Source organism: Hippocampus bargibanti, linkage group LG01, assembly GCF_051943395.1.
Source record: "Hippocampus bargibanti isolate YZ-2025 linkage group LG01, ASM5194339v1, whole genome shotgun sequence".
NCBI classification, from domain to species: Eukaryota; Metazoa; Chordata; class Actinopteri; order Syngnathiformes; family Syngnathidae; genus Hippocampus; species Hippocampus bargibanti.
Genome location: NC_142734.1, coordinates 27,256,941 through 27,269,897, shown reverse-complemented (window position 1 = coordinate 27,269,897; position 12,957 = coordinate 27,256,941). Strand labels below are relative to the sequence as shown.

The 12,957-nt window shown below is 40.0% G+C and overlaps 1 protein-coding gene across 1 annotated transcript in view; it reads left to right on the top strand.

Annotated features, from left to right (window-relative positions):
* LOC148903667 (zinc finger protein 335-like) overlaps nucleotides 1-12,957 on the top strand; it is a 30,488-nt gene that overhangs the window by 8,072 nt on the left and 9,459 nt on the right. Inside the window, exons 6-18 of the mRNA XM_089006555.1 lie at nucleotides 1,496-1,714; nucleotides 1,797-1,961; nucleotides 3,811-4,060; nucleotides 4,135-4,312; nucleotides 6,549-6,661; nucleotides 8,181-8,199; nucleotides 8,389-8,508; nucleotides 8,592-8,668; nucleotides 9,760-9,920; nucleotides 10,785-10,993; nucleotides 11,074-11,173; nucleotides 11,310-11,398; nucleotides 11,483-11,742. Of these exons, the coding sequence (XP_088862681.1) occupies nucleotides 1,496-1,714; nucleotides 1,797-1,961; nucleotides 3,811-4,060; nucleotides 4,135-4,312; nucleotides 6,549-6,661; nucleotides 8,181-8,199; nucleotides 8,389-8,508; nucleotides 8,592-8,668; nucleotides 9,760-9,920; nucleotides 10,785-10,993; nucleotides 11,074-11,173; nucleotides 11,310-11,398; nucleotides 11,483-11,742 (1,960 nt within the window). The remainder of the gene's footprint in view (nucleotides 1-1,495; nucleotides 1,715-1,796; nucleotides 1,962-3,810; nucleotides 4,061-4,134; nucleotides 4,313-6,548; nucleotides 6,662-8,180; nucleotides 8,200-8,388; nucleotides 8,509-8,591; nucleotides 8,669-9,759; nucleotides 9,921-10,784; nucleotides 10,994-11,073; nucleotides 11,174-11,309; nucleotides 11,399-11,482; nucleotides 11,743-12,957) is intronic.

Sequence of the window (12,957 nt, the reverse complement as noted above, 5' to 3'; positions counted from 1 at the left end):
ATTTGCCTGACATACCGTATAATATTTTGGCTCTTGTCAACCCCTACCAGGAGGGTGTCTATTATCTGCAAATTTTTGCTCGATGTGTAAGGGCTTTGTTCACTGTAACTGGATATCAAACAAATTTAGGCCATATAAATGAATTTAAAGACACATTTTTATTGTTGATGAAAACCCAATTACAGTGAGACCTCAACTTACGAACTTAATTGGTTCCCAGACAGAGTGTGTAAGGCGAAAAGTGTGTATCTCAAAAAGAAAATTCCCATAGGAAAACATTAAAATGGGAATAATCCGTTCCCGGGTTTCCATAAAATATAGTTTTTAACTGAATAAGCCTTAAAACTACACACAACATACCTTATTCTATGTATAATAAATGTGCTATTGTATTGTAATGAAAGAAATACACTGCATTGTATCATAAAGTCACAAAGAGAGGCACATTATTCTCCACTGTGCGACTAATAAAGGCATATCCAATCCAATCCAATCCAATCCAACATTACATGAGGACTGTAATTAAAGAAATAAACTGTGCTGTAAAATAAAGTTTTTTTTCAACTTCTTCGATTGCCCGAGACCGTCGCTTTGAGAGCACGGAAACACCTTTTGCAACAGACCCACCTTTGATGGCTTCTCTGTTCCGGAGAATGGGAGCAATGGTTGACTTAGCATAGCCGTGCTCGGCCACTAAATCACACAAACGCACACCTCGTTCGTGTTTTTCAATTATCTCCTTCTGCTCAGCGACTGTGATTTTATTTTGTGTCTTCTTGGCCTGAACACGAGCCTGTGGTGGTTATTTTTCGGTCCCATCATAGTAAAATTATCATTAAGTAGGCGATCGACGTGTGCATTCAATGAGAGGGGGTGTGCAAAGTAGCGCCGGCTGGAGCGCTGTTCGGTCGTGTGCTTCCGCCGAAGATCACTCCGCCAGCCGTGGTGGGTGTGTATTATGAAAATAGTGCTTATTATCAGGTTTAATTTTCATAAATTAGAGGTTCTTAAGACGAAAAGTTTGTAAGTTGAGGTCTCACTGTATATAAATTCTTCAAACTTTCAAAATGATTACACTATTTAAGAAAATTGCTGAAAACTGAAGTGAAAAAAGAAAATAACAGAACCAGCAGAAAACTACCTAACTGTGGCAAAATGTTTGCTCTGTTTATTGATAGCTTGGCATTTTGTGTTTGGGAGCCTTTTACTGAGCGAGTTGCTTGTTCTGTAGCCACAAAAGGACATCAGTCTTCTTGTGCCGGTCCCAAGCCCGGAAAAATACAGAGGGTTGTGTCAGGAAGGGCATCCGACGTAAAAGCTTGGCCAAAACAAACGTGCGGATCAAACCTCTAAAGATGGAGGACGCTGATTTGCTGTGGCGACCCCGTCAAGGGAAAACCGGAAAGGAAAAGAAGAATCTTGGTGTCGTGACGCTCATTGAAATGCTTTCAGCGACCCCCCCCCCTAACCCTAACCCACCTTGTTCTTCATCCAGGAGGTCAGCAAACCAAACGCAAACGCGGCCGACCTCCCAAAAAGTCCCTGCCGCCCCCCCAGCAGGCAGAACAAGAGAAGAACGAGGAGGGGTCGTCGGCATCGCCGGCGGTGGGGAGAAGAGCAAAGCAGGCAAAGGCGTCCGTACCTCATCATGTTGAAGAGAATGACGATCTGGAAGACCAGGTTCCGGATGCGGGGGCCATTGATGACTCTGAAGGTCAGGCGTAGGCTCAGGGTTGATCGAGGTGGGCGCACAGTTTCATCTGGAATCCTCATCTCTTGCTCATTTTGCCCCGCAGAGGACAGTAACTACAACCCGGCCGAAGAAGACTGCCACGGAAGACTCCCCGCCATTTTGAAAAAACGCCCCCCTCCCATCTCGTCCTCCTCTCAAGCTCGTCCGCAGCGTCGAGTCGGCCGTCCGAGAAAATATCACCTTCTGGAAGAAGACGACGACGACCAAGGTGGGTCCTCCCTTTTATCCAGGGGTCTACAAACCTTTTTCTTTTTTGGGAGGGGCGGGGTGGGGTAACCTTGACGGACGTTCTTGACATATAACAGCAATTAATTTCGATCCGTTTCAGCAAGCCATTCTGTGTGTTACACTAATTTTTTTCAGTTATGGAAAATGAAGGTAAATGAAGCAAAACACATGCTTATGCATGTGTTTTGCTTCATTTGAAACATGCAGATCAAAATTGAATGGACATAGAAAAAAAAACACTTTTTTGGAACAGTTGAACAAAAGTAATTGTTCTGTTATTGATTGTCGTCATTTTAGAAACGTTTTAAAACATTTGAAAATCACCATTGTAGATTTTTTTTACATTTGAAAATGTACATTTTAGAAAAGAAAAAAATAGAACTTTTTAGAAAAAATAAATTGCCATCCTTGAATCTAAAATAAAAAGTAAAAATTGCCATTTTAGAAAAAAAATTGAAAATGGCCATTTTAGAATTTTGTTTGAAAATAGAAAAACGCCATTTCAGAAAAAAAATGAAAATCACCATTTAAAAAAAAAATAAAATCGTCATTTTACAAAATGAAATAAATTGAATGTCACCATTTTAGGAAAACAATTGAAAAGCGCCATTTCAGAAAATAAAAGATGTGAAATTCGACATTTTAGAACATTTACAAAGAAATTAGAAAATTGCAATTTTAGAACAAAAAAAATTAAATCGCCATTTTAGGAAAAATTTGAAAATCACCATTTTAGAAAAAAAAAAGAAAATCACTATTTTAGAAAATACATTGCAATTTGCCACATCAGAAAATATTTTTTTTGAAAATCGCCATTATAGAAAATTGAAAAGTAAATTAGAAAATCGCCGTTTTAAAAAATTTGCTATTTTAGATTTTTTTTTTTAATTTAAAATTCCCATTTAAAAAAACATTGAAAATCACCATTTTAGAAAAAAATAGAAAATTGTCATTTTAGAAAATAAAAAAATTAAAAATCACCATTTTAGAAAAAAAATTGAAAATCACCAATTTAAAAAAAATAGAATAGTCAGTTTAGAAACAAAAAAATTGAAAATCGCAATTTACTGACCGAGAAAGCGACACACAATGCATTTTGGGTACTTTGTTTGGTCTGAAAACGGCATGTTGATCCGTGTTGATGGCGAAATTAGAAGGAAAAATAAATAACGCGATGGTGAATCGTTGTGTGTTGCACTAAGACTACTATTTGATATTCGCTGACACAAATTTCCAGCAGACAAACAGCCCATTTCCAACGGAGCTTGGGCGCCATCTTTTGCATTTTCTGGGATGCTACATTGGAGTCCTGACGGCTCGAATTGATAGGGAAAGACTTATTTAATCGATTGCAAACATGTATGCTTTCCTCTTCAGAACTATTTGAATCATATTCATAACTGGATGAGTAACAAGAAAGCATCTCCGAATCTCAAGCCATTGTTTTGATTCTCGAGCAAGGCAAGACCTCATGGCGCGACGTCACGAACTGGGGGTGGGACTTTCTGAAAACCCCCAATTCCCAGATCAATTTGTTGCAGTTTTAGCACACTTTAAGTCATTTTTGTTGGTGTTTTGCATTTGACTAAAAATATCAGCCTGCGTGTTTTGGGTATTTTAGATGCTTTAAAACGTTTTTCTGATGTCAGTTAGGAAAAAAAAAAAATGGTGTCGGTTGTCCTTTAAAATGGCAATTTTCTAAGTTATTAAAGGTTATCCTTTAAAATCGCTCTTGGTCAAGTCACCTGACTGGTGAACTCCACTGAGAGTGCCCACCTTCCAAATGCGAGAAATCCAACGATGTCTTTGTAACCCCCCCCCCCCAGCAGAAGCGGAGAGTTTGGCAAAGAAGCCGAGAGCAGACCCTGATCCCGGCGCGGCGGACGAGGCCAGTTCCTCGTGCTTGGACAACAACAATGCCGGCGGTGGGGACGAGGTGGAGGTGTTGGTGAGCCAGTCAGACTCCGAAAACAAAGACCCCTCATCTAACTCGCAGCAAGAAGAATTCTTTGAAAGGAAACGAGGCCGCCCCTCCAAATGCTTCCTCCGCAAAAAATACAAGAAGCATTTGAGTCGCAAGTCAGCTCCTTTTCCTCCTTCGTCGAAACGATTCGTTGACCTGCCCGATTCACACTGAATTTTTCCTCTTTCAGTCGCTACTTCAAATCCCTCAAGCCGCTCCTGAGACCTCACAGCTGCTGGATCTGCGGTTCACGTTTCCTCACGCAGGAAGATCTGCGCTTCCACGTGGACTCCCACGAAGGCAACGAACCGGAGCTCTTCAAATGCCTCCAGTGCAATTACCACTGCAAACGTTGGTCCTCGCTCAAGGTCTGTCTGCCGTTGTCCCAACTGTCACACGTCGGCTGCTCGTTGCGTGTGTTGGAACCAGGGCTGTCCACATTTTTTGCAAATGGGGCGTAGATTTGGTGTGCTAAAAATTTAGAAGGGAATGTGGAGCTTTACATATAATAGCAATTCATTTCAAATTTCAGTGAGCCATTCTGTGCTTCACATTTGTTTTTTTTTATTTTCATTTTCAGCGAAAGGACAACCGACATCTCTGGACAAGTTGTGTCCATAATTTGTAAAATGGCTTCTACTGAGCTTATTTTACAAAGATTCCACCGCATATGGATACATTTTACGTCGCGCTGAATATTCCAGAAGTCTTGTTTTTGAGTTGGTGACGAGTTCTCACGTTACGTCACTGAAGGAACACCCTTGACCGAGAAAGGACACACTGTAGCAGTCCTTTGATCACGTCACTGCATTTTGCGGTACAGAGAAACCTCAACTTACGAACTTAATTGGTTCCCAGACAGAGTGTGTAAGGCGAAAAGTGTGTATCTCAAAAATAAATTTCCCATAGGAAACCATTAAAATGGGAATAATCCGTTCCCGGGTTTCCATAAAATATACTTTTTAACTAAATAAGCCTTAAAACTACACACAACATACCTTATTCTATGTATAATAAATTTGCTATTGTATTGTAATGAAAGAAATACACTGCATTGTATCATAAAGTCACTTTATTTACATTTGTGATGGTCATTTATGGCTTGATGGAATGGCGTTGGAGGTCGAAGGTCAAAGGGAATTGCTGTTTGGAAAGAGAGGCGCATTACATAAGGACTGTAATTAAAGAACTAAACTGCTGTAAAATAATGTTTTATTTACCTTTTTGATGGTCGTTGATGGCTTATGGAAGGAGAGTCACCTTCCATATGGACTGTTGGTAACTTAACCTCTGGTGTTGTTCGGTCGTGTGCTTCCGCCGAAGATCACTCCGCCAGCCGTGGTGGGTGTGTATTATGAAAATAGTGCTTATTATAAGGTTTAATTTTCATAAATTTGACGTTTGTAAGACGAAAAGTTTGTAAGATAAGGTGTTTGTAAGTTGAGGTCTCACTGTACTTTGTTTGGTCTGAAAACTTCGTGATGCTGGCGAAATTAGAAGGAAAACATAAATAACGCGATGGTGAATCCTTGTGTGTTGTGACAAAAATGTTGAGCCAATTTCCATACGGAGCTTTGTCGCCATATTCTGCCTTTTTTGGGTGCGACATTTCCCACCCCTGATGCCTCAAAATGACACGGAATAAATTATTTAATCGATTGCAAACAAACATGTTAGCTTTCCTCTTCAGAATTGTTTGATTCATATTCATAAATGGATGAGTAACAAGAAAGCATGTTCTCTGAATCTGAAGCCATATTTTTGATTCTCAAGCAAGGCAAGACGTCTTGGCGTGACACCACAAACAAGGGGGCGGGACCTTCTGAAACGGGTCACTTCCGGTTTATATTTTTTTGCAGTTTCAGCACACTTTAAGTCATTTTTATTGGTGTTTTGCATTTGGCTAAAAATATCGTACTGCGTGTTGTCGGTTGTCCTTCAATTAACTTATTTGCAACACTTGAACAGAAGTAATTGTTCTTTTGTCGATTGTCGCCATTTTAGACAAAAAAACATTTGAAAATCACCATTTTAGAAACTTTTTTCAAAAAAATTTGAAAATCACCATTTTAGAAAAAAAAAATCTAAAATCACCATCGTAGATTTGTTTATTTAGAAAATTAAAAAAATTTGAAAATTGCCATTTTAGAATCTTTTTAAAATATGAAAATCACCATTTTAGGAAAAAAACAATCGCCCTTTTAGAATAAAAAAATTGAAAATCACCATCGTAGATTTTTTTATTTAGAAAATTTAAAAAAATACAAAATTGCCATTTTAGAATCTTTTTAAAATTAGAAAATCACCATTTTTAAGGAACAAAAATTAAAATTGCCGTTTTAGAAAAAAAAGGAAAAACCAACATTTTTAAAAATTGGCGGGCTGATTCCGCCAATGACTCCGATACTAATTTGCTGTTCTTAATTGAGCCTCTAGATGGCAGAACACAGGCACACACAGGCAACAGCGCTACTGCCCAATATCTTCATTCTACATACGGGACAGACCTTATTGATTTTTATGACCGAGGCCACTGAACTGCATGTGGACTCCGACTTTGGACATGACAGTTTCCAATCTTCCGTGTGTTTATGTTCCTTGCAGGAGCACATGTTCAACCACGAAGGCACAAAACCTTTCAAGTGTGACAAGTGCGATTACTCCAGTGTGTACCGGAAAGATGTCATTCGCCACTCCGCCGTTCACAACAAAGAAAAGTAAGGCTCGAGTGTTTCATCGGCGAAAGTTTTGTTGTAAGAGGTGTTTTAGGTTTGTCATGGTTTTCCATGTGGTAAATAGCGACTTTAAATCAGGAGGTGTCCAATCTTTATTGAACAAAGCCAAGCAAAATCCCTCACATCTGATTGCGCAACCTTCATCACAGCACCTAACATGAACGTAGCAAACAAAAAAAAAATACTCGAGTTTGTGAAAAGGAAATCATTGGACACCGTAGTTGGGACCTGTACCCGATTCTTGAGATGGACTTTTGCAACGTCTCGAGTCTGAGAGCTTTGCTATTCAAACATGTAAACTAGGGTTTACATCAGGGGCCGCTGCCTGCCTGTTTTGCAGCTCTGCCAGGAGCAACGCACCTGATTCAAATCATTAGGACCGTTTTGATGCTGCTTCAGAGCTCCAGGCCTGGAGCTGGTCATGTCTGGTTTACATGTTTGAAAACGCTTCTCCCTGGCGCTCAGCCAGTGAATTGCAGCTAAAACAAACTGAATGAGGATTAACAAAATAAAAGCTATATGACACTAGCTTTTATTGCGAGCTGAAGTTGGAGACTGCTGACTGCTACGAATTTCCGGTGATGCAGGTTATGCCCCACGACAGTTTCGACTTGACCATCTTATTCATTCGTTCTTTCGTCTGTTCATTTATTTGTTTGTTTTTGTTGTTTCTTCATTAGTTTATTTATTTGTATCTACGTGTATTTATGTATGTATGTATTTATTTATTCATCTATTTACAGTATTTATTCATTCATGTATCTGTTTATTCATTTCTTCATACATTATGTGTGTGTGTGTGTGTGTGTGTGTGTGTGCGTGCGTGTGTGTGTATGTGTGTGTGTGTGCGCGTGTGTGTGTATGTATGTATGTATGTATGTATGTATGTATGTATGTATGTATGTATGTATGCATGTATGTGCGTGCGTATGTATTTATTTAGTCATCTATTTACAGTATTTATTCATTCATTTATCTGTTTATTCATTTTTTTCATTTCATTCGTTTATTTATATATATGTTTATTCATTTATTCATTCATCTATTTACCGTATTTGGTCATTCATGTATTCATTTATTCATTCATCTATTTACCGTATTCATTCATTCATCTAGTCATTTCTTCATACATCCATCCATTTATTTATTTATTTATTTATTTATTCGTTCATTCATTCATTCATTCATTCCCACATTTCCTTCGACACCCCTCACGATCAACTCGTGTATGCTCTTTGTATCTACCGGACGATTGCAATGGACATATTGTGTACTTCCTGCCTTAAAATGAATCATGTATTAGTTATTGTTTAATTGTGTATTGTTGTGAAAAGTGGGTATTAAAGTGTGTATCTATTTCCAAAAGGCAGCCTTTGCATACTGGCCTGGTCGCCAGCCGACTGCAGGAAATAAACAATTTAATGCATGCTTCTGATCGTTTTGCAAACACCCGGAAATGCGTTTGAGCTTTTCTAACTGTGTTTATTTTTTCTTCCACCAGGAAAAAAAAGACAGGCGGGGTAAGTTTTGAACACTTAAGAGGGCTTAGCATGTAAAATTGGTTTCAAAATATGTGGCAGATACTGGGCAATTGGTTAGCAGGCGATTCAAACCCGCCACCGAGTCAATTTTCAATCACATGAAGCAAAATGGCAGCAGACCTTTTTCAAACCCTTGACCGATCATTTTTTTTGTCCTTTCCTCTATAGCCGGCAGCGGCGGTACCCGAGTTCCCGTGTCCCGTGTGTCACAAAGTTTACCCCATGCAGAAGAGGCTGACTCAACACTTGAAGACCCACAGCGCAGAGAAGCCGCACATGTGCGACAAGGTCCGGCTAAGTCAAACCTTACCAAGCCGACGATCAAAGATTCTGAGAACATGTCGTCTGATTCTTTCTTTTCGTTCTTTCAGTGTGGCAAATCTTTCAAGAAGCGCTACACATTCAAAATGCACCTATTGACGCATCTTCAGAGTGTGGGAGACAGCACGTCAGTCATACCCATTTTTTTGGTCATTTATTCATGTATTTATTTTTATAATAATAATAATAATAATAATAATAATAATAATAATAATAATAATACATTTCATTTATAAGCACCTTTCAAAACTCTCAAGGACACTTTACAGTCACAGGATATTTTTTTCTGCGGGTGAGCAGCGGCAGCCAACCTATTTATTTATTTATTTATTTATTTATTTATTTATTGTCCGGGTATTTATTTATTGTACCCTTATTTATTTATTTATTTATTTATTTATTTATTTATTTCACTCCCAATTTTAAAATACACTTTTATTGATTTCCCACAATTTCTAACTGTATTCACCTGTTTGTCAAGACTAGCGTTGACAACAAAAAAATTATTACCGTATTTTACGATGTATAAGGCACGCTCAAAAGCCTTGATTTTCTTCAAAAGATGACCCTGCGCCTTATAAATCCGGTCCACCTTATATGTGAAGTAATATTGACCCACAACAGGTCTCGCAAATACTATCAGCAGCTACTGACTCCATTCCCCCCCATAGAAGTAGCGTGTAACCCCAGCCTCAACTGTAGCGCCTGATAATGTGGTGTACATTATATTTGGAAAACATTGATACATTTATACATTATATTGGGAAAACTTTGATATACAGTAAAGTCTCGTTATATCGATATTCAAGGGAGTCCGAAAAAATATCGATATAACCGGGACTATCGATATATCCGACCCTGTTTGCATGTAATTTTCTCCGTGCGTGCATAGAAATAGTATCGATATAACCGGGACTATCGATATATCCGATATCGATACAACGAGACTTTACTGTATTTATATATTATATTTGGAAAACTTTGATATATTTATATGTGTGTTATATTTGGGAAACTTCATTGAAGGTGCGCCTTATAATGTGGTCCGCATTATCTATGGAAAAATTATGAAAATACACCATTCATAGGGGATGTGTTTTATAATCTGGTGTGCCTTATACACTGGAAAATACGGTATGTTTTTAACCATGTGAACAATTTCTAGCTACCTTTTGCTCAGCGGTTGGTGACTAATCTGGCGCGTTGTGTGGTCGTCAGGTTCAAGTGCGAATTTTGTGACTACACTTGCGGCAACAAGAAGCTGCTGCTCAACCACCAGCTGTCCCACACCAGCGACCGACCCTTCAAGTGCAGCCACTGTAAATACACCACCTCCAAAGAAGACTTCCTTGTGTCCCATCTGGCCATTAAGCATACAGGTCGGTCCAATCTTTCTCACATCATATATAGTACGTAATAATCACCATAACGTTGAAAAGGATGTGATGTCCCCGAGCGCAAGCACGTAGATTGCTACAGAAGAAAGGACTCAGTACGCATCCCTGTGGGACGCCACTTGTCACCAAACGCAGAAGTTGTCTTACCCTAATTTACTTTTAAACGGTTTCTTCCTCTGTAGTTGATTTAGGTCTTCACTTGCAATATTATAAGATGCATATGTATGTTGTATAGAGTGTGTGTGTGTGTGTGTGTGTGTGTGTGTGTGTGTGTGTGTGTGTGTGTGTGTGTGTGTGTGTGTGTGTGTGTGTGTGTGTGTGTGTGTGTGTGTGTGTGTGTGTGTATATATATATATATATATATATATATATATATATATGCAATATACAAAAAAACAATACAATGCATGCATCTTGATTTATAGTGTTTTAACAGCAGAGCGCTAACATGGATAAAAGGCAAATGCTGCCCCCTCGTGAGAAGGAAAAACATTGCCAGAGGTCTTACCAGCGCTTTATCGACACTCGCCGCAAGAAAAACCACAACCCAAACAAATCCGGGGATGGCAGCGAATGAGTGAATTTAGTGAGTTTACAGTGAGTTGCTTGTTCTGTAGCCACAAAGGAACATAAGTCTTCTTGTGCCGGTCCCAAGCCCGGATAAATACAGAGGGTTGTGTCAGGAAGGGCATCCGACGTAAAAGCTTGGCCAAAACAAACATGCGGATCAAACCTCTAAATATGGAGGACACTGATTTGCTGTGACGACCCCTTGAAGGGAAAAGCCGAAAGGAAAAGAAGAAGACTGTAGTTGTTCATTTGGACTTTGCGCTCAATATTTTTTAGGAGACAAGCCCTTCGCCTGCTCGATGTGTCACTTTGGAACCAAACACCGCAAGAATCTCCGCCTCCACGTGCAATGTCGCCACCCGGAAGCTTTCGAGGAGTGGTCCGTCTCTCACCCGGCGGCAGAGACCAAGACACGCCGCAAGCCATTTTTCGCCCTGCAACACGTCGACGAGCAAAAACATCAAGAGGAGGACGCGCCGCAAGTCGTGAGTCCGCTATGCTTTTGCTTCTCACTCGCCAGGCAAATCAACGAACGTCTTCTCCTTCTCTTTTCACGCCCTGGTAGGTTTCGGTGGACCCTGTTGCTCTGGAGACCATTCAGGGGATGGGGAACGCTTCGGTGTCCCAGGATGCCCTGGGGAACACCACCATCATCTATGAACAAGGTCAGATACCTTGATGCGACGTTTTTCTGCGGTAGACATCATCCCGACTCGCACGTTAGCGCTTCGCAGTCCGTGCGCTTCGCGAAGGATAATCCACTAGTTTTTCAAGGAAGGGTGCGTGCAATGTGCTTTTTAGACGAATCCGGTGAGCTTTCCGCACAGAACGCCCTGAGCCTGCTGCTAAATATGAGCAACGCCCGGGATTTGGTGGGAGACGCCTTACAAGTTGGTGAAACTACTACAATAGCAACGCGACTCAAAATTAAATCAAAAATTAAAAATGGAATGAACGCGACTATCCTCCCCCAGGTCGCAGTGCTCAAGTCAGACGGCAGCGCCGAGGTCAAAGCTCTCGAGAAAGAAACGTGGGGCGCGGTGTCGGCGGCGCCGGGCCAGGCCCACAAAATCGTCACCGTCCGCGTCTCTGAGAACGGCGAGGCCGTTTTACAGGAAGCCTACGGGGCGGAGGCGGAAGCCATCGCGCAGATCGCCGTGGAAACCTACACAGACGACGGCGAGTTCAACGTGGTGGAGCAAGTGACCGAAGAAGTCCAAAGCGCCGAGTGCAGGTGACGGAGTCGTTGCCGATGTGGGCGTGGCTTGGGGGGCATGGTGAACAAATGTTGTTTTTTTTCCCGCGAAGATGGCTTTGGGAGGCTAAATTTCTCTAAAAGTTGACTTCTAGGGTGGTGAAACGATTCCGGAATTTGTTACATTGGGACAACATTGTCAAAATAGTATTGCTGTATTTTCTGCATTAAAGGGTGCATCTAAAACCCATATCTTTTTCCTTAAAAGCTCACAATGTGCCTTAAAATCTGATGCGCCTTGTATATATGTTCTTATCACGTGACTGTAAAGTGTCCTTGACAGTTTTAGAAGGCGCTTAGAAATTAAATGTATTATTATTATTATTATATGATCATTATAGTAACCTTTCAACTTCAAAATGGCTCCTTGAGAGTTCAATAACGAGTCAATGTTATTTTGATTATTTAATAAAGTAGTGGGGTTTTATATACTGCATACAGTATATATACAGTATACATATGTGTACAGTAAGACCTCAACTTACGAACTTAATTGGTTCCCAGAGTGTGTAAGGCGAAAAGTGTGTATCTCAAAAAAAAAATTCACGTAGGAAACCATCAAAATGGGAATAATCCGTTCCTGGGTTTTCCATAAAATATATTTGTCAAGTAAATAAGCCTTAAAACTACACACTGCATACCTTATTCTATGTATAATAAATGTGCTATTGTATCGTAATGAAAGAAATACACCGCATTGTATCATAAAGTCACTTTATTTACATTTGTGATGGTCATTTATGGCTTGATGGAATGGCGTTGGAGGTCGAAGGACAAAGGGAATTGCTGTTTGGAAAGAGAGGCGCATTACATAAGGACTGTAATTAAAGAACTAAACTGCTGTAAAATAAAGTTGTATTTACCTTTTTGATGGTCGTTGATGGCTTATGGAAGGAGAGTCACCTTCCATAAGGACTGTTGGTAACTTAACCTCCGGTGCTGTTCAGTCGTGTGCTTCCGCCGAAGATCACTCCGCCAGCCGTGGTGGGTGTGTATTATGAAAATAGTGCTTATTATAAGGTTTAATTTTCATAAATTTGACGTTTGTAAGACGAAAAGTTTGTAAGATAAGGTGTTTGTAAGTTGAGGTCTCACTGTGTATAAAAACCCACTGCTTTATTCAATAATTTTGACTGCCATCTGTGTGTTGTAGATTGCATCTTGTAATGCCCAATGTATGAGATAAAATTTCAA